Source organism: Elephas maximus, chromosome 2, assembly GCF_024166365.1.
Source record: "Elephas maximus indicus isolate mEleMax1 chromosome 2, mEleMax1 primary haplotype, whole genome shotgun sequence".
NCBI lineage: Eukaryota > Metazoa > Chordata > Mammalia > Proboscidea > Elephantidae > Elephas > Elephas maximus.
In genome coordinates this window covers 44,075,289-44,100,393 of record NC_064820.1, presented here as the reverse complement: position 1 = coordinate 44,100,393, position 25,105 = coordinate 44,075,289, and the positions used below count along the sequence as shown (strand labels likewise).

General features: G+C 42.2%; 1 protein-coding gene across 2 annotated transcripts in view; it reads right to left on the bottom strand.

The window, feature by feature from the left end:
- Positions 1–25,105, bottom strand: part of EGFLAM (EGF like, fibronectin type III and laminin G domains) — a 283,876-nt gene that overhangs the window by 23,961 nt on the left and 234,810 nt on the right. For both annotated transcript variants that reach the window (XM_049862604.1, XM_049862598.1), the window contains exons 20-22: positions 19,700–19,843; positions 2,112–2,195; positions 551–654 (exon numbers count right to left, since the gene is read on the bottom strand). In XM_049862604.1, the coding sequence (XP_049718561.1) occupies positions 551–654; positions 2,112–2,195; positions 19,700–19,843 (332 nt within the window). The remainder of the gene's footprint in view (positions 1–550; positions 655–2,111; positions 2,196–19,699; positions 19,844–25,105) is intronic.

Below are 25,105 nucleotides of genomic sequence, written 5' to 3'. Positions count from 1 at the left end.
CTTGAAACCAAACAGTAGTTAGTAAATTCTGAAGTATTGTATAATGTCAACAAAAGGTAGTACGTAAGTAGAGGTGATATCATCTTAAACCAAAGGAAACACAGTGATGTCTCAAAGGATGCTGAATACTCTCGATCAAATTCAGAAAATATCATATGGCCTTTTGATAGAAATAACTGTTCATTTCTATGTGTCCATACTAGTGGGTTATATGCCATTTATAGAAATACTACTCACTTATGTCTGAGACAGGCAGATCCTCCTTCCTCAGTTAGACAGAATTCATGGAGCTATATTTAGAAGGTTCCTGCTCTATAAACAAGTAAAGCACGGTTTTCCTGGTGAATTGGTCCAAAGCACAAAAGCGTGTAAGTGATTCCCTTCCTGCCTCCAGCCATGAGTCAGAAGTTCAGAAGGTGGAAGAATGGGATAGCTTGAGAGCTTCCTGATTTCCAGGCATTTGCCTGATCCAGCGAAGTGCCCAGTGATGGAGAGCCCCAGAATGACAAATGAACAGGGTGTGATTTAGATTTGGTCAAAGGTGACTCACCCACGTACAGAGCTCCATTGATGTTGAGCTGCCTCATTATGCCAGGTGACTTGCCTGTTCTGGCCCCATAGTCGTCCACAGTTATTTTTCCTGATTGGCCATCCCTGTAAAAACCATCACCATTTTTTTCAATCCTTCATTCATTTCAATAAAAATGTATTAAAGTACCTCCTGTGTACCAGGTACTGTGCTAAATGATGGGGCTACGAAGACCAAAAAAATGATCCTAGGCTTAAAGGAGTTTTTAGTCTACTGAGGAGGACAGAAAATCAAATTGCTACTAACATAATGTCACCATTCTATGGTAGAAGAATGCCCAAGGTGCTGTGAAGTTTACCCAGAAGGGGCATGTAACCTTGACTGGGGAGAGGGTGGTTACAACAGTGAGGGTGAGCGACAGATTCTCAGAGGAACTCCTCTGAGATGAGCTTTGATGACTAGGTAAATCAGGTGAAGGAAAAGGGGAAGCTAATGCAAGCAGCAGCAGCAGTATGAACAAAGAGAGAAAAGACAAATGGGTCAGTATAGATGGAGCATAGCAAATAATGGTGGGTAAAGATCAAGCGAGAAGCAGACAGGGAAGGACACCATAAGGAGTTTAGAATTTACCCTGAAAGTAAGAGGGAGCTAGTGAAGAGTTCTAAGGCAAACCCAATAGGAGAAGTGGGGCTGACATGGTGATACTTTTTTTTTTAAATATATAATTTTTTTTGTTGTTGTTGTTGTCCTCATTGAGAATATACACAGCAGAGCATACACCAATTCAACAACTTCTACAGGTACAATTCAGTGACACTGACTTCATTTTTCCAGTTGTACAACCATTCTCACCCTCCTTTTCCAAGTTGTTCCTCCCCCATTACCATATACTCATTGCCCCCTAAGCTCCCTATCTAACCTTTCAAGTTGCTGTTGTAAATTTGATCTCATATAGATGGAACTTAAAGGAGTACATGCTCAAGACAGACATTCTTTACTAGTTAAGCTAAACTGCAGTGTGATAGATCACTTCTGTGTGCCCTTTCTAGCCATGGTCTTGTAACTCTCACCCAAGTAATTAGGTGGGACTGTGCAGACATGGTAATTGCAGACCACCAAGGGGACTGGTTGGTTTTTGCCATCACGCTGGGCTTGAGGTAAACCATCCCAGAAGTGGGAAAGAGAAGACCCTACCACCACCACGGAAGGAGAGACTAGCAGGAGAGACCTGCAGGAGATGGCGTGGTGGGCTTCCTGACCCATGAAGCAAGAAAGCTGAGTGCCTTTGGGCAGAGACTGAAGTTCAGGGAGAGTGGATTATGGAAGACAGATGGGAGGGTGGAAGACCTGATGACAGTCACATCATCTGGGAAGGTGATAAGGCAGAGTGCGAGGGAGTGGCCTGTCAGTGTCTGTGGATGGCACAGGTGGGACTTGGTAGCAAAATGCCCTGACTGGCCTGGAACAGGGTCCTAGGATGCCAGACAAGGTTGGTGTGGGAAGTTGGACTAACAGGGAATTGGACACCACACCCCACCTTTGTTTAGATACCCCTCTGTCTCATGCTATGGTAGGCACTCACCTAACAGCCTTGACTCGGTGCCACCGACCATCGTGGAAGGAGCCGTTCACCATGATGGATGCTGCACCACTGCCCAGGTTATAGCTAAAGGCATCAGAGAATAACAAGACAGAGAAGAAAATAAAACACTGAAGTACAGGCAGACACTCATTCACAAATAATTCTCATTGCAAAAGTTCTTTGGAATTTAGAACACAGTTTTATTAAGACAAAACAAGAAAAGATTATGAAAGGTGACAGATTCCCAGGCTAGCCCATAAGGACTTTTTTAAGCCCCATGTAGTAAAGTATCAGTACAATAGTATGAGAAACAGAAAGGGCTATATCATTTGTAATGTGTTTTCGTGTTTGTTTTCATATTACACTACAGAGATTAAGGGACTTTGCCTAAAATCTCAAGCTAATGTGTAAAACAAGACCTTGAACTTGGTATATCATCTGCTCTTCATTTTATTCTGATACTAGGTCCATCCAGTAGCTTTCTACCTTCTGTTTCAGGTCCCAGATACCCTGATACCCAGAAAGTATCAGAGGACATGAACATCTTGGTTACCAGAGAGAAATAGCCCTCTAATCCAGCGTTCATTCGATTACTCTAATTCAATTCAACAAATACTTATTGAGTGACTGCTCTGTACTGGGCATTGAGCCAGCTGCCTAAACTTCTCTTGATAATATGATAAAGGCTGTGTAATCATGCTTTTGAAGGAAAAGGTGTTCCAACTGGGAACAACTCTCCTATCTTATAAGAGGAGGTGTCTCTCTTTACCTCATTGCCCAAGAAACAGGAATGTCCAGAGGAAAGCTAGACCAGTTGCTGAGCATTTGCATGTGTTCATTCTGAGAAAAGAGCAAGAATAGAAAGCCCTTGGCTTTCCCCAGGGAAAGCAGCTTGGGTTGCTTCTTTAATAATGGAGGCTCAAAAAAGTCACACAGCTCATTAATATTTAAGCCAAGAATAGAATTTGAGTGACTTGACAAACCATGGGACAAAGCTGCCACTCTGACCCTGAAAAATCCACTGTTTTCTAATAATGTGGGAATTTTTCCACATCAATTGTCTCCTTGTGCGGGGCCGCCGGGAGGTGGAATTTTCAGCTTTCAATATTTGGTGGCCAAATGCTTGCTGAAGAAATGAATGAAGATGAGTCAGGGCTGAGAAGCCAGTTCATAAAAGCTGCCCTGAATTACTAATCTGTGGCTTTTATGAGAGGCAGCATGGGGTGGGAGAAAGAGCATGGGCATTCGGATTAGCCTGACCTGACTTGATTCCTACGCTTGTCAACTTACTAGCTCTGTGACCTTGGGAAATTTGCTCTAGCTCTCTGAGCCTAAGTTTTCTCATATGCAAAAGGAGGTTAATAATACCTTCCCTGAAGGATCATGTTGTTGTTGTTAGGTGCCATCGAGTCGGTTCCCACTCACAGAGACACTGTGTACAACAGAATTAAACACTGCCTGGTCCTGTGCCATCCTCACAATCACTGTTATGCTTGAGCCCACTGTTGCAGCCACTGTGTCAATCCATCTCATTGAGGGTCTTCCTCTTTTTCACTGGCCCTCTACTCCACCAAGCATAATGTCCTTCTCCAGGGACTGGTCTCTCCTAACAACATGTCCGAAGTATGTGAAATGAAGTCTTACCATCCTTGCTTCCAATGAGCATTCTGGCTGTACTTCTTCCAAAAGAGTTGTTCTTCTGGCAGTCCATGGTATATTCAATATTCTTTGCCAACACCATAATTCAAAGGCATCAATTCTTCTTCAGTTTCCCTTACTCATTGTCTAGCTTTCACATGCATATGAGGCTATCGAAAACACCAGTTTGGGTCAGGCACACCTTAGTCCTTAAGTGACATCTTTGCTTTTTAAAACTTTAGAAGATTTTTTGCAGGAGATTTGCCCAGCACAATGTGTCATTTGCTTTCTTGACCGCTGCTTCCGTGGGTGTTGATTTTAGATCCAAGTGAAATGAAATCCTTGACAACTTCAATCTTTTCTCCGTTTATCATGATGTTGCTCATTGGTCCAGTTGTGAGGACTTTTGTTTTTTTTATGCTGAGGTGTAATCCATATGGAAGGCTGTGGTCTTTGATCTTCATCAGTAAGTGCTTCAAGTCCTCTTCACTTTCAGCAAGAAAGGTTGTATCATCTACATATCGCAGGTTGTTAATGAGTCTTCTTCCAATCCTGATGCTGCACTCTTCTTCATAGAATCCAGCTTTTCAGCTTATTTGCTCAGCATAGGGATTAAATAGCTATGGTGAAAGGACACAACCCTGATGCGTACCTTTCCTAACTTAAAACCATGCAGTATCCCCTTGTTCTGTTCGAATGACTGCCTCTTGGTCTAAGTACAAATTATTCATGAGCACAATTAAGTGTTCTGGAACTCCCATTCTTCCCAATGTTATCCATAATTTGTTACGATTTTGCATAGTCAATAAAACACAGGTCAACATCTTGTATTCTCTGCTTTCAGCCATGATTCATCTGACTTCAGCGGTGATATCCCTGGTTCCACACCCTCTTCTGAATCCGGCTTGAATTGCTGGCCCTTCCCTGTCAATGTACTGCTGCAGCTGCTTTTGAGTGATCTTCAGCAAAATTTCACCTGTGTGTGATATTAATGATATTGTTCGGTAATGGTCGCGTTCTGTTGGATTACCTTCCTTTGGAATGGGTACAAATTTGGATCTCTTCCAGTCAGTTGGTCAAGTACCTCTCTTCCAAATTTCCTGGCATAGAAGAGTGAGCACTTCCAGCGCTGCGTTCGTTTGTTGAAAAACCTCAGTTGGTATTCTGTCAATTCCTGGAGCCTTGTTTTTGCCAGTGCCTTCAGTGCAGCTTGGACCACTTCCTTCAGTACCATCAGTTCTTGATCATATTCGACCTCCTGAAATGGCTGAATGTCTACCAACTCTTTTTGGTATAGTGACTCTGTGTATTCCTTCCATCCTCTTTTGATGCTTCCTGCATTGTTTAGTATTTTCCCTATAGAATCTTTCAATAGTGCAACCTGAGGCTTGAATTTTTTCTTCAGTTCTTTCAGCTTGAGAAATGCTGAATGTATTCTTCCCTTTTGGTTTTCTACCACCAGGTCTTTGCAGATGTCATTATAATACTTTATTTTGTCTTCTTAAGCCACCCTTTGACATTCAAGAGCAAGTTTCAGGGTCTCTTCTGACATGCATTTTGATCTTTTCTTTCATGTTCTGTTAATGACCTCTTGCTTTCTTCATATATGATGTCATTCCACAACTAGTCTGGTCTTCGGTCATTAGTGTTCAATGTTTCAAATCTATTACTGAGATGGTCTCTAAATTCAGGTGGGATATACTCAAGGTTGTGCTTTGGCCCTCGTGGACTTGTTCTAATTTTCTTCAGTTTCAACTTGAATATGACAACTGATGGTCTGTTTCACCGTCAGCCCCTGGCCTTGTCCTGACTGATGATATTGTGCTTTTCCATTGTTTTTTTCCACAAATATAGTTGATTTAATTCCTGTGTATTCCATCTGGCAAGGTCCACATGTATAGTTGCCATTTATGTTGTTGAAAAAGGTATTCGCAATGAAGAAGCTGTTGATCTTGGAAAATTCTATCATGCAATCTTCAGCATTGTTTCTATCACCAAGATCATATTTTCCAACTACCGATCCTTCTTCTTTGTTTCTAATTTTTGCATTTCGATTGCCAGTAATTATCAACGCATCTTGATTGCATGTTTGATCCATTTCAGACTGCAGAAGTTGGTAGAAAACTTCAATTTCTTCCTCTTTGGCCTTATGGAACACATAAACATTGATATCCTAGGCATTAGTGAGCTGAAATGGACTGGTATTGGCCATTTTGAATCAGATAATTGTATGGTCTACTACACCGGAAATGACAAGTTGAAGAGGAATGACATAACATTCATTGTCAAAACGAACATTTCGAGATCTATCCTGAAGTACAACACTGTCAGTGATAGTATAATATCCATACACCCACAAGGAAGCCCAATTAATAGGACTATTTGAATAAAATTCACGCACCAACCACTAAGGCCAAAGAAGAAGAATTAAGGGATCATAGGAAATGTTAACTAAGGTAATACATACTCAGAGTCTGGCAAATAAAACCATACTCATTGCCCTGGAGTCCGTTCTGACTCATGGCAACCCTGCGTGTTACAGAGTAGAACTGCTCCACTCAGTTCTCTTGGCTGTCATCTTTACAGAAGCAGATCACCAGGCCTCTCTTCCACAGAGCCGCTGAGTGCGTTTGAACTGCCAATCTTGGTTAGCAGCCGATCACAAATCACTTGCACCACTCAGGCTCCACGGCACGTAGTAGGAGCCAAACAACTAATGCCATCCACCCAAACATACGCAGCACATAGTCCAGAGGGTATACAGGGTTGACAATGTGCCTGGAGGAATGAGCAGGAAGGAGAAAGTTTGCCACCAACAGTTAAACTCTTCAAGCCTCTCCTGGAAGAGGAGTGTGTGAGAGTAAGCTAACCGGTTGTAACTATGTAACCACAGATGCCAGGAACACCCAGGTCCAGGATTAAGGTGACCTGACTGTGATCTCTGGGAGGCTGATGGAGCATGATTGTAATCCAGTGAATGGAGACCTTTTTAATTGTTCCAGATCCTGGATGCACAAAGGACAGGTGTTCCTGTTCTGCTCTCCAGCCTGGTAACTCTCCTGTTCATGCAAGTATTCGTGCATTTATTAAAGGGAGTCCACACTGAACACCTGGGCATTTTACGGAAATTCCAAACACCAAACCAGTTGCCATCAAGTCACCTCTGACTCATAGTGACCCTATGTGTGTCAAAGCAGAACTGTGCTCCAGGGGTTTTCAATAGCTGATTTTTTGGAAGTAGATCGCAGTCTCTCTTCCGAGGCACCTCTGGGTGTACTTGAACTGCCAACCTTTCTGTTAGCAGTAAGCACGTTAACTGCACCTCCCACGGACTCCTTATGGAAGTTACACCTCAATTAAAAAAAAAAAGTGAAAAAGAATGAATGAACAAATGAAGGCATGACTGATTGCTTTATCAATGTCTTGTCAGTCTGGTTTGAATGAATCGGTTATCCTGAGTTACTCAGCATGGTGTGCACTAGACCCATGAGTCTGAGATCCAAGATGGGTCGCCCAGGAAATGCCATTGGGGAGGCCCTTTCGAGACCACCCAACCACCTTCATTTGGTGCCACTGCTGGCTCAGTGGTTAAGAGCTCAGCTGCTAACCAAACGGTCAGCAGTTCGATCCTTGGAAACCAGCTGCTCCTTGGAAACCTCATGGGGCAGTTCTGCTCTGTCCTATAGGGTCACTATGACATTGGAATCGACTCAACAGTAATAGGTTTTGGTTTACTTACTGTCCCCTTTGAACTGCAGCACTGGGCACTTTACTGTCAAATCCCTTCTCTTTCTCTGTTACATGAAAATGTTATCTAGGTCTCAAGGACAATTAGTGGAAAAGACTGCCAGTCAAATGATTTTCACAAACCTTTTCACTGGGTTTTATGCCCCATATATAATCATAAAAAAAAACAAAGACAGAGGCAAGCTCATTTTAGCTGAGCACTTGGATATTCCTTCTCTATACAATCCCCAAAACCATGAATAATGTTTCTTAGGGTTCCATTGCTCTTCCGTCCCCAAAACCATGAATAATGTTTCTTAGGGTTCCATTGCTCTTCTGTATTCTCTGGCAAAAGAGCTTTGAGCACTAACGTAACAAAAGGGCCAGAATTTAGGTGAAGGAAAAAAGTCAAGAAAAATGCAGGCTACATTTGATTTTCTATTATGTTTGCTTTGGACCTATATCAAACACCAGAATCTCAAGTATGGTTTATCCCATAGACAGATTTGCTCTCTAGACTCCACTGATATAAGCTCCTTGAGGGCATGGTCCATGTTTTATTAAGATAATCATAATAATAAAACCAAAAAACCTGTTACCGTCGAGTCAATTCTAACTCATAGCAACCCTATAGGATATGGTAGAACTTCCCCATACAGTTTCCAAGGAGCTGCTGGTGGATCCCAACTGCCGACCTTTTGGTTAGCAGTTGAATACTTAACCACTGCGCCACTGGGGTCCAATAATAATAATAACTAAGACTTATTAAGCAGTTGTAATTGTGGTAACTTCCTCAGTGTGTGTTCTCTCTCTAAGGTAGGGCTTCTAGAACATAGGAAATTCTCAATCAAGGATAATTGTTTTTATTATCATTACCACTAATAACTAGCTCTGCCAGGCACTATTCCAAGCCCTTTACAAGTATTTACTCATTTAATCCTCACAATCAACTTTTCCTTCTACAAATGAGGCAAAGGCGGCTCAGAGATGGTCTGTAACTTTCAGGAGATCACACAGCCACAGGGATCAGATATGTCTGACTCCAAAGCCCACACTTTTTACCACTTCAGACCCTGTTTCTCAAGGAGTGGTTCCCGGAATTACAGCCTTGGAAGCAGCTGTGGCGCTTGTTTTCAGTCAGAGTCTGGCCTCCCTCCAGACCTCCGCAGAAAGAAAAATCTACATTTTTCCGAGCTCTTCAGGTGACCTGGCTGTCTGCTGACATTTTCGGCCACTGGCCCACACCACCACCCTCTCTATCACCAGCCTACTGCAACCTTCCATCATCTGTCTTTGGTGGATGGATGTGGGGAAGTAACAAGCCAGATGAAGGAAATACAGTGAAGCAGAAACACTGGAGCTGCAGGCCCAGGAACAGAGCAGATGTAGCTTGGCCCGAGCTGAGCAGCAAATTTTTTACACAGAACACCAGCCTAAAAAGAAAAACATGGGGCCAATTTCAGAAACCTGAGAAAGAAATGGTACCATAAGAAAAATTTCTGGATGCAGCAGAGCTGTTAGAAAGGCACTAAGGGGTGGGTGAAGGTGGGGGCCTCGCCGGGTCCACGGGTGGCAGCGTGAGAGCCGCAGGGTGGCCCTGAGCAGATCGAATTTCCCTGGCTGGCTGGAATGGATGGTGATTAGGTTTTAGCTGGCGGTGTTGGGAGTGTGAGGGGGGAGATGCTGGGACTCCCACCACGGCTGAACTACAGTTTCAGTTCCCTTTTCTGGGCACACTTGAGGCCTTTGTGAGGTTAACCACAGGAAAACCACAAGAAAATGGCTTCGGCAGCAAGCCTGAAAAGCGGGGTGTGAAGAGCTCCGTGTTGGATGTATGGGCCAATAGGGAAAGAGGATAAAGATGGTGAGAAGTTGCCTTTCACCTGCCAGTCTCTGGCTTTCAACCACATACTTCTCTCAAAAGTCTCCAAAGTTAAAGGAGTACCATCACTTAGCATGCTCTGCCATTTAGAGGCAAGCACGAGGTCGTGGTTAAGAGCTCGGCTGTTAACCAAAAGGTCGGCAGTTGAAATGCACCAGCCACTTCTTGGAAACCCTATGAGGCAGTTTTACTCTGTCCTACAGAGTTGCTGTAAGTCGGAATCTACTCAATGGCACTTTTTTTTTTTTTTTTTTAGATAAGTTCAGATAAATGATGATTCCTCTCAAAAAGCCTTTTGTTCCAAGATTTAGTTTACCCTATTCTGGCTGATGGAAGCAGCAGTCAAGAAATCAATGCATTGCAATGAGAAAATATGCTACGAAAGACCTCTTCAAAGTGTTAAAAAGCAAACATGTCACCTTGAAGACTAAGGTGCACCTGACCCAAGCCATGATGTTTTCAACTGGCTCATATGCATGCAAAAGCTGAACAATGAATAAAGAAGACCAGAGAAGAATCCACGCCTTTGAATTATGGTGTGAGCGAAGAATATTGAATAAACATGCCATGGAGTGCCAGAAGAATCAACAAATCTGTTTTGGAAGAAGTATGGCCAGAATGCTCCTTAGAAGGAGGGATGGTGAGACTACATCTCACATACTTTGGACATGTTATCAGGAAGAACCAGTCCCTGGAGAAAGACACCATGCTTGGTAAAGTAGAGGGTCACTGAAAGAGAGGAAGACCCTCAATGAGATGGATTGACACAGTGTCTGCAGCAATGGGCTCAAGCGTAACAACGATTGTGAGGATGGCGCAGGACTGGGTAGTGTTTCTTTCTGTTGTGCATAGGGTCGCTATGAACCGGAACCAACTTGACAGCACCTAACCACAATAGCCCTGCCTGTGAGAGTCTCTGGGTGGCACAAGCAGTTAAGTGCTCAACTACTAACTGAAAGATTGGTGGTTCAAACCTACCCAGAGGCGCCTTAGAAGATAGCCCTCAAGATCTGCTTCTGAAAGGTCATAAACTTGAAAACCCTACAGGAACACTTATATTCCGAACACAAGGGGTCGCCATGAGTTGGAATTGCCTTGACAGAAACTAACAGTAAAACAACAATAAGCCTGGCTGTCAGTAATCCCCCGTGCATGACTGTCAGATGCTCCAGAATTAAGTCTTCATCCTTTTCCAGAGACCTGTTCTCTTTCTCCTTTGTCTATTTAAATTCAAATTAAATAAACTATGGTACATACACACAACGGAATCTACCAACAATAAAGAACAATGATGAATCTGTGAAACATCCCACAACATGGATGAATCTGGAGGGCATTACGCTGAGTGGAATAAGTCAATCACAAAAGGACAAATACTGTATGAGACCACTATTATAAAAACTCATGAAGCGATTTACATACAGAAAGAAACAGTCTTTGCTGGTTACAAACAAAGGGACGAGTGGGGAGGGGAAAACACTAACTAGACAATAGATAAGTGGTAACTTTAGTGAAGGGTTTTTAACTTTAGTGAAGGTAAAACTGTACACAATACTGGGAAGTCAGCACAACTTGACCAAGGCAAGGTCATGGAACCTCCATAGACACATCCAAATTCCCGAAGGGACCAAATTACTGGGCTGAGGGATGGGGACCATGATCTCGGAGGACATTTAGGTCAATTGGCATAACAAAGTTTATAAAGAAAGTGTTCTACAACCTACTTTGGTGAGTAGTGCCTGGGGTCTTAAAAGCTTGTGAGCCACCACTGGTCCCAAGTCGTCTAGAACAAGGGAGAATGAAGAAAATCAAAGACACAAGGGAAAGATTAGTCCAAAGGACTACTGTACCACAACTACCACAGCCTCCACCAGACTGAATCTAGCAAAACTAGATGGTGCCTGCTACCACCACTGACTGCTCCGACAGGGATCACAATAAAGGGTCCTGGACAAAGCTGGAGAAAAATGTAGAACAAAATTCTAACTTACAAAAAAAAGACCAGACTTAGTGGTCTAACAGAGACTAGAAAAACACCACAAGTATGGCCCCCAGAAACATTTTGAGCTCAGTAATGAAGTTGCTCCTGAGGGTCGCCCTTCAGCCAAAGATTAGATAGGCCCATGAAACAAACAAGACTAAATGGGCACGCTAACCCAGGGGCTAGGACGAGAAGGCAGGAGGGGACAGGAAAGCTGGTGATGGGGAACGCAAGGTTTAGAAGGAGAGAATGCATACACTTCGTGACGCTGTCAACCAATGTCACAAAACAATACGTGCTCTGTAAATTGTCATCTAAAGCACAAAAAAAGGTATATAAAAAAAAATTCCTATCACTTAGTGAACACTTGTGCTAGTAGTCATCACAAAAAAAAAAGAAAAAAATGTTTGCCCTTGAGTCAATTCTGACTCATGGCAACCCCATGTTTGCGCAAAGTAGAACTGTGCTCCGTAAGGTTTTCAGTGGCTGTGACCATTTGGAAACAAACCTCCACTACTGTCTTTGGGTGCATTCAAACTGTCTGCGCTGCCCAGAGACTTTGTTAGTCACCATACCAAAAAGAAACCAAACCCACTGCCATCAAGGCCATTTCAACTTACAATGACCGTATAGGACACAGTAGAGTTTCCGAGGTTGTAAATCTTTACAGAAGCAGACTGCCACATCTTTCTTCCACAGAGCGGGTAGAGGGTTCAAACCATCAACCTTTTGATTATCAGCCAAGTGCATAACCACTGTGCCACCAATCAGAATAAACTCAGTGGCAACTGCTAGTCACCATAGGGGAGATGAAAGAAGTAAAAGCCAGAGCAACCCCTATACCCACAAAGCTAACAGTCTAGAGACTGAGCAGAAGTTCGCAAACTTGAGCAGGTATCAGAATTACCTGAAGAAATTCTTAAAACACAGATTGCTGGGCCCCACCCCTAGAGTTTTTCTGATTTAGTAGGTCAGAGGACAGACCAGAGAATCTGCATTTCTAACAAGTTCCCAGGTGGTGCTGATGCTGCTAATTTGGAGGCCACATTTTGAAAACCAGTGGTGCAGATGAGTGTTTTTTATGTGTCATCACATCAGAACTGAGTATGTGTCATCACAGCCCCAAGGGACAAGCCCGTTACCACTCCTTGTGAGCCCAGCTCCAACCCACTCTAGTGGGGATAGGGATGGGAAGAAACTGTCCCAGTAATTCTTTTGACTAATTCATCCCCACCCATTTGAGAAAATCAAGAACACTTACAAGGAGTAAAAACTGACGGGTCTGTCTTATCGCGTATCACCCAAGGCTATGGATTGAATTGTATCCCCTAAAATCAACTTGGCTAGGCTATGGTACTGTATGGTCGTCCACCATTTTGTGATATGATGTGATTATCGTATGCACTGTAAATCCTAACGTTTATGATGATAATGAGGAATTGAAGGAATATCAATTGAGATGTTTAAACAAACGGATGCAGTGCTGGAAGTGCTCACTTGTCTATGCCAAGAAATATGGAAGACAGCTTCCTGGCCAGCTGACTGGAAGAGATCCATATTTGTGCCTATTCCCAAGAAAAGGTGATCCAACCGAATGTGGAAATTACAGAACAATATCATTAATATCATGCACAAGCAAAATTTTGCTGAAGATCATTCAAAAATGGCTGCAGCAGTATATCGACAGGGAACTGCCAGAAATTCAGGCTGGGTTCAGAAGAGGACGTGGAACCAGGTATATCATTGCTGATGTCAGATGGATCCTGGCTGAAAGCAGAGAACACCAAAAGGATATTCACCTGTGTTTTATTGACTACACAAAGGCATTTGACCCAAATTATGGGTAACATTGGGAAGAATGGGAATTCCGGAACCCTTAATTGTGCTCATGAAGAACCCGTACATAGATCAAGAGGCAGTTGTTCAGACAGAACAAGGGGATACTGATGAGTTTAATGTCAGGGTTGTATCCTTTCACCATACCTATTCAATCTGTATGCTGAGCAAATAATCCGAGAAGCTGGACTATAAGAAGAAGAAAGGGACATCAGGATTGGAGAAAGACTCATTAACAACCTGCATTATGTGGATGACACAACCTTGCTTGCTGAAAGTGAAGAGGACTTGAAGCATTTACTAATGAAGATCAAAGACCACAGCCTTCAGTGTGGATTACACCTCCACATAAAGAAAACAAAAATCCTCACAACTGGACCAATGAGTAACATCATGATAAATGGAGAAAAGCTTGAAGTTGTCAAGGATTTCATTTTACTTGGATCCACAATCAACATCCATGGAAGCAGCAGTCAAGAAATCAAACAACACACTGCATTGGGTAAATCTGTTGCAAAGGGCCTCTTCAAAGTGTTGAAAAACAAAGATGTCACCTTGAAGACTAAGGTGCGCCTGACCCAAGCCATGGTATTTTCCATAGCATCATATGCATGTGAAAACAATGAATAAGGAAGACAGAAGAAGAAATGACCCCTTTGAACTGTGGTGTTGGTGAAGAATATTGAATATACCATGGACTGCCAGAAGAATGAACAAATCTGTCCCGGAAGAAGTACAACCAGAATGCTCCTTAGAAGCAAGGATGGCAAGACTGTGTCTTAAATACTTTGGACATATTGTCAGGAGGGATCAGTCCCTGGAGAAGGACATCATGCTTGGCAAAGTACAGGGTCAGAGGAAAAGAGGAAGACCCTCAATGAGGTGGATTGACACAGTGGCTGCAACAATGAGCTGAAGCATAAAAGCGATTGTAAGGATGGCACAGGACCGGACAGTGTTTCGTTCTGTTGTGCATATACAGGGTTGCTATGAGTCGGAGCCGACTTGAGGGCGCCTAACAGCAACAACATGATGTTAATGAGGTAGGTGTAGAGGCAGTTATGTTAATGAGGTGGATTCAATCTACAGGTTATGTTGTATCTTCAGTCAATCTCTTTTGAGATATTGAGGAGGAAATGGAGCAGAGAAGAGAGGGACCTCATTACTGCCAAGCAAAATGAGCAGGAGCAAAGCATGTCCTTTGGACCTGGGGTCCCTGTGCTGGGAAGCTCCTAGACCAGGGGAAGATTGATAAAAGGGGCCTTCACCCAAAACTGACAACAGAGAGGGCCTTCCCCTGGAGCTGATGTCCTGAATTCAGACTTCTGGCCTCCTGGACAGTGGGAGAATGGATTTCTGTTTGTTGAAGCCATCCACTTGTGGTATTTCTGTTATAGCAGCACTAGATAACTAAGACAACAAAGAAGCATTTATTACAAAAATCCTAATGTTTTTAGGGTTGATCTATTGAGATACGAATTTGTGCTTTGTTCTTCTTTGCAGCAGGAGACTAGAAAGCAGGGATTCTCCTTCCCAAGGCTACACAGCTAATAAGGAGCAAAGTCAGAATTTAAAGCTGGGTCTCCTGGACTTTAGTAGATCTTGAGGAAAAGCTTCCTGGGCTGGTGACTACTGAGCTGAGTGGAGCCAATGGGGAGTCTGTGGGTGCTGCAAATATTTAAGAACTAGACTACTAACCAAAACGTTGGTGGTTCAAACCCACTCAGAGGCACCTCAGAAGAAAAGCCTGGCTATCTGCTTCCCAAAGGTCACACCTTTGAAAACCCTACAGAGTACAGTTCTACTCTGTGACACACGGGTTGCCATGAGTTGGAAATGGCTCAGTGGCAACTGGTTTGGTTTGGGGTCAACGGTTACCATGCTTGTCAGTATCAAGGTCTTCTCTTTACCACTTTCTGATTTGCAAGTCAGGAGCATTCAGCAATAACACACTAGAACAGGGGTCACAGACATTTTATGTAAAGGGCCAGATGATATATATTTTAAGCTTTGCAGGCCAGACGGTCCCTGCTGTGCCACCCTAGCATGAAAGCAGCCATAGACAATACATAAATGAGTGAGCTTACCTGTATTCCAAAAAAACTTTATTTACAAAAATAGGCAGTGGGCCAGATTTAGTTTGCTGACCCTTGCACTAGAAGGTGAATGCTGGAAAGAAAGACTGTTGTTGTTAGGTACCGTCGAGTCAGTTCTGCCTGGTCCTTTACTATCCTCAGATTCATCCTTCTGCTTGAACCCATTGTTACAGCCCCTGTGTCAATTCATCTTGTTGAGGGTTTTCCTATTTTTCACTGGCCCTCTACTTTACCAAGCATGATGTCCTCCTGCAGCAACTGATCCCTCCTGATAACATGTCCAAAGTATGTGAGATGTAGTCTCACCATCCTCACTCCTAAGGAGCATTCTTGCTATACTTCTTCCAAGATGGATTTGTTTCTTCTCTTGGCACTCCATGGCATATTCAACAGTCTTTGCCAACACCACAATTCAAAGGCATCGATTCTTCTTCAGTCTCCCTTATTTATCATCCAGCTTTCACATGCACATGAGGCAACTGAAAGCACCACGGCTGGCTTGGACCAGGCACACCTTAGTCTTCAAGGTGACATCTTTGCTTTTCAACACTTCAAAGAGGTCTTTTGGAACAGATTTTGCCAGTGCAATGCATTTTTTGATTTCTTGACTGATCCTTCATTAGGTGTTGATTGTGGATCCAAGTAAAATGAAGTCTTTGACAACTTCAATCTTTTCTCTGTTTCTCATGATGTCACTCATTGGTCCAGTTGTGAGGATTTTTGTTTTCTTTATGTGGAGGTGTAATCCACACTGAAGGCTGTGGTCTTTGATCTTCATTAGTAAGTGCTTCAAGTCCTCTTCACTTCCAGCAAGCAAGGTTGTGTCATCTGCATAACGCAGGTTGTTAATGAGTCTTCCTCTAATCCTGATGCCTCCTTCTTCTTCATATAGTCCAGTTGCTCGGACTATTTGCTTAGCATACAGATTGAATAAGTATGGTGAAAGGATACAAGCCTGACACACACCTTTCCTGACTTTAAACAACGCAGTATCCCCGTGTTCTGTTCAAACGACTGCCTCTTGATCTATGTACAGGTTTCTCATGAACACAATGAAATGTTCTGGAATTCTAATTCTTCACAATGTTATCCATAATTTGTTATGATACACACAGTCAAAGGCCTTTGCATAGTCAATAAAACACAGGTAAACATATTTCTGGTGTTCTCTGCTTTCAGCCAGGATCCATCTGACATCAGCAATGATATCCCTGGTTCTGCGTCCTCTTCTGAATCTGGCTTGAATTTCTGGCAGTTTCCTGTCTATATACTGCTTCAGTCTCTTTTGAATGATCATCGCAAAATTTTACTTGCGTGTGATATTAATGATGTTGCTCGATAATTTGTGCATTTGGTTGGATCACCTTTCTTACAAATAGGCATGAATATGGATCTCTTCCAGTCGTTTGGCCAGGTAGCTGTCTTCCAAATTTCTCGGCATAGATGAATGAGCACCTCCAGCGCTGCATCTGTTTGTTGAAACATCGTCAATTTCTGGAGCCTTGTTTTTTGCCAATGCCTTCAGTGCTGCTTGGACTTCTTCCTTCAGTGCCATCGGTTCCTGGTCATATGCTACCTCCTGAAATGGGTAAATGACTCTGTGTATTCCTTGCATCTTTTTTGATACTTCCTGAGTCATTTAATATTTTCCCCAAAGAAGGCTTCAATATTGCAACTCGAGGCTTCAATTTTTTCTCCAGTTCTTTCAGCTTGAAAAATGCAGAGGTTCTCTACCTCCAGGTCTTTGCAGGTGTCATTATAATACTTTACTTTGTCTTCTCAAGCTGCCCTTTGTAATCTTGTGTTCAGCTTTTATACTTCATCATTTCTTCCTTTCGCTTAGCTACTATACATTCAAGAACGACTTTCAGAGTCTCTTCTAACATCCATTCTGGTCTTTTCTTTCTTTCCTGTCTTTTTAATGACCTCTTGCTTTCTTCATGTATGATGTCCTTGATGTCATTCCACAACCGGTCTGGTCTTTGGTCATTAGTGTTCAATGCGTCAAATCTTGAGATGGTCTCTAAATTCAGGTGGGATATGCTCAAGGTCATACTTTGGCTCTCGTGGACTTGTTCTAATTTTCTTCAGTTTCAACTTGAACTTGCATATGAGTAATTGATGGTCAGTTCCACAGTCAGTCCCTGGCCTTGTCCTGACTGATGATATTGCGCTTTCCCATCGTCTCTTTCCACAGATGTAGTCGATTTGATTCGTGTGTATTCCATCTAGCGAGGTCTACATGCGTAGTCACCATTTACATTGGTGAAAAAAGGTATTTGCAATGAGGAAGTTGTTGGTCTTGCAAAATTCTATCATGTGATCTCTGGTTTTGTTTCTATCACCAAGGCCATATTTTCCAACTACCAGCCCTTCTTCTTTGTCTCCAACTTTGGCATTCCAATCATCAGTAATTATCAGTGCATCTTGATTGCATGTTTGATCAATTTCAGACTGCAGAAGTTGGTAAAAATCTTCAATTTCTTCATCTTTGGCCTTAGTAGTTGGTGTGTAAATTTGAATAATAGTTGCATTAACTGGTTTTCCTTGTAGGTGTATGGATATTATACTACCATTGACAGCATTGTACTTCAGGATAAATCTTGAAATGTTCTTTTTGATGATGAATGCAACACAATTCCTCTTCAATTTGTCATTTCTGGTATAGTAGACCATATGATTGCCCTATTCGAAATGGCCAATATCAGTCCATTTAAGCTCACTAACAGCCAGGATGTCAATCTTTATGCATCCCCTTTCATTTTGGATGACTTCCAGTTTTCCTACATTCATATTTCATACTTTCCAGGTTCTGATTATTAATGGATGTTTGCAGCTGTTTCTTCTCATTTTGAGTCATGCCATATCTGCAAATGAAGGTCCTGAAAGCTTGACTCCATCCACTTTATTGAGGTTGACTCTACTTTGAGCAGGCAGCTCTTCCGCAGTTGTATTTTGAGTGCCTTCCAACCTGAGGGGCTCATCTCCTGGCACTGTATCAAACAATGTTCTGCTGCTATTCATAAGGTTTTCACTCGAAAGAAAGACTAGAAGCCCCAAATGAACACCAAGCTTCACGCAACAGTCAATTCCAGCAGACTGTGTTCTAGATCACTTTTAAGCCACTACAGTGCAATGGGTTTCTCTTATTTCTGGCCTTGGGTTTATAATTTTGCCAAAAATGGTTGGTTGGGCTGCAACCTGCCTTGTCATTGGTCTATATTATGCACCTTGCAGGAATTAGTCAATTTACTATGCTAATAACCCCAAAAAACAAAAAAAAAAACCCACTGCTGTCGAGTGGGTTCCAACTCACAGCGACCCCATAGGGTTTCCAAGGCTATAATGTCTATGGAAGCAGACTGCCACATCTTTCTCCCACAGAGCCACTGGTGGTTTCGAATCATCGACCTTTTGGTTAGCAGCCTATTGCTTTAAACACTGTGCCACCAGAGTGGTACGTAAATCTACCCAATAGGTTTGACTGACTTATAGCTCACCTCGGGGATTGGTTGGTTTTGCCATACTGCTAAGCTTATATAAGGGCCAGTCCCCAGAGGTTGAGGGAGGACTTCACTACCATCAAGAATAGTCTGAAATGCAGTACATCCTTTGAACCCAGGGTTCCTGCTCTGAGAACCTCCTAGACCCAGAAGAGACAGCTGAAACACTGAAGACTGCATGAGAAGATGATATATTGTAAGCAACGGTGGCAAGCATGGCAGAGCTCAATGGCAGAAAAACTGTGGTAGCCATATGAGCAGCAGGAACCAGGAGGCCAGTGCAAGATGGTGCAGTGGGCTTGCTGGCCACCGGAGACAGAGAGATGAGCACCTTCAGGCAGAAGGCTTGCTGGTAGAGTGGGGTGCCTCTGAGCACTTGTTGGCAGAGCCAAAAGAGCTGTAACACTTGCTGCGCAGGGCAGAGGCCTACAAGGGTTCAGTGGCAGAGGCCTAGAGGGGATGGGCTGGCATGGTTGAGAAGGAGCTGAGAGTTGTCTTGGTTGGAAGCTGTCCTGATTTACAAACTGTATCCTGTCTCCTGAGTTGTACCCTGTTACTTCCAAGTTGATCCCGATCCTGAGTTGTAGCCTGTTACTTCTGTAATAAATCATATAACTGTGAGTATGGTCCATTGAGTTCGGTGTGGCTATTGCAACAAATTTTCGAACCCAGCAGAGAATGAGAGAATGCCATGGTGGGGATAAGGAGTTGGGAGGGGATGGCTGGTGTCAGAAAAAGTTGACAAAGTTGGAGTGGAAAAGTTGGAGATTTCCACCTCACAGGAACCAGCTTTGTGCTGATTCTGGTTCTTATTCCTCGGGAACCTAGGTGAGTTCAGACACTAGATTGCAGCCACTGTTTGGTATGATCTGCACTATCTGAGAAAAATCACAGGTGATGCTGAACGCATCTGGCAATGGAATTACCTGAACACCAGGGCTCCATCCCGAAGCCCCAGGGAAATGAAGTCACTGCTGGGTCTCATGGGGCTGTCTCCCCTCCACATCAATAGGCCATCCTTAGCAGTCGTCTTAAACCTCATGAATGCATTTGATCTTGATCCAGACACCCTGGAGAAAATATACAAAGAATTCCACTGAATTAACCAGTCCCCAACAACATCTGTAGTCTTAATTTTGTCTGCCAGCCAGGAGCAACCAAGTGTAAGGATAATCTGGCATTTTTGACACTTACTGTTAAGAGATTAGAAAGTGCATCACCACCATGAATCCCATCACGGGTCTAAAAGTCTGGCTTTGCCTCACTCTGCAGCCGCGTTGTCCTCCCTGAGTATGGTGAGACCTCACGAGACAGCACTTGCTGTGTCAGAGACTATGGCCAATATCATGGTCCCAGGTTCAGCCCCCATACATGCCCCAGTCTTTTCCCTTTCCTGTCCTATCCTGTGACCCAACAGAAAGTAGGTTTCCTAATTGCCAAAAGTTTCAAGACAAAAGCTGCTCTGAGCTATGATCGTGGTTGTGGATGGCCAGCTCTGAAGGTGACTGTCCTTGGGGCCAGTGACTAGACAGGGACAGGGTCTCAGAAAAAGAAGATGGCTTCATGGGATAGTGGTCTTGAGGAGTGTTGGGGCAAAGGTAAGGGTGAAGAGGAATGGGAAACTGGGAGGAAAGGAGAGCTGCTCATCAGGTCATGCCCCCGGTTCTGCAGCCAAGGCTGGTAATGGGAACACACGCATATGTGCACTTACCAGTTTTACTTAGAAATTAATTCTCACTAAAGGGTAAGTGTTGGATTGACATAGGAAGAAGAGCAAGTGTAAGGTCCTTTAATCAAAGTTGAGGAAGGAATAAACATAATTTAACATTTCTATGGATATGACACTATTGGGGAAGTTTCTTTTTCCATTCTCCTATCACTTATGTTAGAAACCCTGGTGGCACAGTGGTTAAGTGCTACGGCGTTTGAATCCACCAGGTGCTCCTTGGAAACTCTATGGGGCAGTTCTACTCGGTCCTATAGGGTTGCTATGAGTCTGAATCGACTTGATGGCACTGGGTTTGGTATTGGTTTTATCACTTATACCATCCTTCTGTCTTCCCCACATACCTGGGCCTGGGGCTGTACAGTGTGCTCAGTAGTGAACAGCGGAGGGGACTTTGTCTAGTCTTCCCAGAGTCTGATCTAGACAGGAAGAGACCAAGCTTGCCTTCCCCTCGCAGGGCTTCAGAGTGGTGAGGAAGAAGCAGGGTCCACAATGGTGACTTTTCTTCACCAGCTTTACAAGGCCAGGTGTACAGCGAACCAGCTCAGATCCATTCCCCGGACACCAGCTTTTTCTAATCTTTTGTTCCAAGTCTCTTTCCTTGCCCACTTGCCTTGGGTATATTGATTGGTACAAGCCAGTCATGATGGTTCCATTTCTCTTGCCAGTGATTTGTGGACATGTGATTCACTATTGTCCAATGAGAAGGGGAATTTTACTAAGAGGATTCTCAGAAAGGCTCTTTCCCTTTTAAAAAGAGTCACATGAAAGCAAAAGTCCCTTTTACTTCCATTGGATATTGCCCTGACTTATAGACATGTTAGTCCCTAAATAGTGCAAATAGTCAAGTACTCAGCTATTAACTGAAAGATTGGTGGTTCAAATCCACCCAAGGCATGTCGACAGAAAGGCTTGGTGATCTACTTCTGAAAGATTAGAACCATTAAAAAGCCTATGGAGAGGGCGGGGCCAAGATGGTGGACTAGGTGGATGCTACCGCTGATCCCTCTTGCAACAAAGACTTGGAAAAACAAGTGAATCGATCACATACATAACAATCTACGAACTCTGAACAACAAACACAGATTTAGAGACGGAGAACGAACAAATATGGGGAGGCAGCGATTGTTTTCAGAGCCTGGAGCCAGCGTACCTCTCAGCGGATTTTCTGGAAAAACTAGTTTCCCAGTGATGGCTCGGAGACAGCAGTCCATATCAAACCACATAAAGAAACAGACCATGACAGCTTCTCCAACCCCCCAAACAAAAGAATCAAAATCTTTCCCAAACGAAGATACAATCCTGGAATTATCAGATACAGAATATAAAAAACTAATTTACAGAATGCTTAAAGACATCACAAATGAAATAAGGCAGACTGCAGAAAAAGCCAAGGAACACACTAATAAAACTGTTGAAGAACTCAAAAAGGTTATTCAAGAACATAGTGGAAAAATCAATAAGTTGCAAGAATCCATAGAGAGACAGCATGTAGAAATCCAAAAGATTAACAATAAAATTACAGAACTAGACAATGCAATAGGAAGTCAGAGGAGCAGACTCGAGAAATTAGAATGCAGACTGGGACATCTGGAGGACCAGGGAATCAACATCAACATAGCTGAAAAAAAATCAGATAAAAGAATTAAAAAAAATGAAGAAACCCTAAGAATCACGTGGGACTCTATCAAGAAGGATAACTTGCGAGTGACTGGAGTCCCAGAACAGGGAGGGGGGACAGAAAACACAGAGAAAATAGTTGAAGAACTCCTGACACAAAACTTCCCTGACATCATGAAAGACGAAAGGATATCTATCCAGGATGCTCATCGAACCCCATTTAAGATTGATCCAAAAAGAAAAACACCAAGACATATTATCATCAAACTTGCCAAAAACAAAGATAAGCAGAAAATTTTAAAAGCAGCCAGGGAGAAAAGAAAGGTTTCCTTCAAGGGAGAATCAATAAGAATAAGTTCAGACTACTCAGCAGAAACTATGCAGGCAAGAAGGGAATGGGACGACATATACAGAGCACTGAAGGAGAAAAACTGCCAGCCAAGGATCATATATCCAGCAAAACTCTCTCTGAAATATGAAGGCGAAATTAAGATATTTACAGATAAACACAAGTTTAGAGAATTTGCAAAAACCAAACCAAAGCTACAAGAAATGCTAAAGGAGATTGTTTGGTCAGAAAACCAATAATATCAGGTACCAGCACAAGACAAGGTCACAAAACAGAACGTCCTGATGTCAACTCAAATAGGGAAATCACAAAAACAAACAAATTAAGATTAATTTAAATAAATAAATAAAATAATACACACAACAGGGAATCATGGAAGTCAAGAGGTAAAAGATCACAATAATCAAAAAGAGGGACTAAATACAGGAGGCATTGAACTGCCAGATGGAGAGTGATACAAGGCGATATAGAAGGATACAAGTTAGGTTTTTACTTAGAAAAATAGGGGTAAATAATAAGGTAACCACAAAAAGGAATATCGACTCCATAACTGAGGATAAAAGCCAAGAAAAACGTAACGACTCAACTAACATAAAGTCAAACACTATGAAAATGAGGATCTCACAATTTAATAAGAAAAACATCTCAGCACAAAAAAGTATGTGGAAAAATGAAATGGCCAACAACACACATGAAAAGGCATCAAAATGACAGCACTAAAAACTTATTTATCTATAATTACGCTGAATGTAAATGGACTAAATGCACCAATAAAGAGACAGAGAGTCACGGACTGGATAAAGAAACACGATCCATCTATATGCTGCCTACAAGAGACACACCTTAGACTTAGAGACACAAACAAACTAAAACTCAAAGGATGGAAAAAAATATATGAAGCAAACAATAAGCAAAAAAGAAGAGGAGTAGCAATATTAATTTCTGACAAAATAGACTTTAGACTTAAATCCACCACAAAAGATAAAGAAGGACACTATATAATGATAAAAGGGACAATTGATCAGGAAGACATAACCATATTAAATATTTATGCACCCAATGACAGGGCTGCAAGATACATAAATCAAATTTTAACAGAATTGAAAAGTGAGATAGACACCTCCACAATTATAGTAGGAGACTTCAACACACGACTTTCGGAGAAGGACAGGACATCCAGTAAGAAGCTCAATAGAGACACGGAAGACCTACTTACAACAATCAACCAACTTGACCTCATTGACTTATACAGAACTCTCCACCCAACTGCTGCAAAATATACTTTTTTTTCTAGTGCACATGGAACATTCTCTAGAATAGACCACATATTAGGTCATAAAACAAACCTTTGCAGAGTCCAAAACATCGAAATATTACAAAGCATCTTCTCAGACCACAAGGCAATGAAACTAGAAATCAATAACAGAAAAACTAGGGAAAAGAAATCAAATACTTGGAAAATGAACAATACCTTTCTGAAAAAAGACTGGGTTATAGAAGACATCAAGGAGGGAATAAGGAAATTCTTAGAAAGCAACGAGAATGAAAATACTTCCTATCAAAACCTCTGGGACACAGCAAAAGCAGTGCTCAGAGGCCAATTTATATCGATAATTGCACACATACAAAAGAAGAAAGAGCCAAAATCAGAGAACTGTCCGGACAACTTGCACAAATAGAAAGTGAGCAACAAAAGAACCCATCAGGCACCAGAAGGAAACAAATAATAAAAATTAGAGCTGAACTAAATGAATTAGAGAACAGAAAAACAATTGAAAGAATTAACAAAGCCAAAAGCTGGTTCTTTGAAAAAATTAACAAAATTGATAAACCATTGGCTAGACTGACTAAAGAAATACAGGAAAGGAAACAAATAACCCGAATAAGAAACGAGAAGGACCACATCACAACAGAACCAAATGAAATTAAAAGAATCATTTCAGATTACTATGAAAAATTGTACTCTAACAAATTTGAAAACCCAGAAGAAATGGATGAATTCTTGGAAAAACACTACCTACCTAAACTAACACATTCAGAAGTAGAACAACTAAATAGACCCATAACAAAAAAAGAGATGGAAACGGTAATCAAAAAACTGCCAACAAAAAAAAGTCCTGGCCCGGACGGCTTCACTGCAGAGTTCTACCAAACTTTCAGAGAAGACCTAACACCACTACTACTGAAGGTATGTCAAAGCATAGAAAAGGATGGAATACTACCCAACTCATTCTATGAAGCTACCATCTCCCTGATACCAAAACCAGGTAAAGACATTACAAAAAAAGAAAATTATAGACCTATATCCCTCATGAACATAGATGCAAAAATCCTCAACAAAATTCTAGCCAATAGAATCCAACAACACATCAAAAAAATAATTCACCCTGATCAAGTGGGATTTATACCAGGTATGCAAGGCTGGTTTAATATCAGAAAAACCATTAATGTAATCCATCACATAAATAAAACAAAAGATAAAAACCACATGATCTTATCAATTGATGCAGAAAAGGCATCTGACAAAGTTCAACACCCATTTATGATAAAAACTCTTACCAAAATAGGAATTGAAGGAAAATTCCTCAACATAATAAAGGGCATCTATGCAAAGCCAACAGCCAATATCACTCTAAA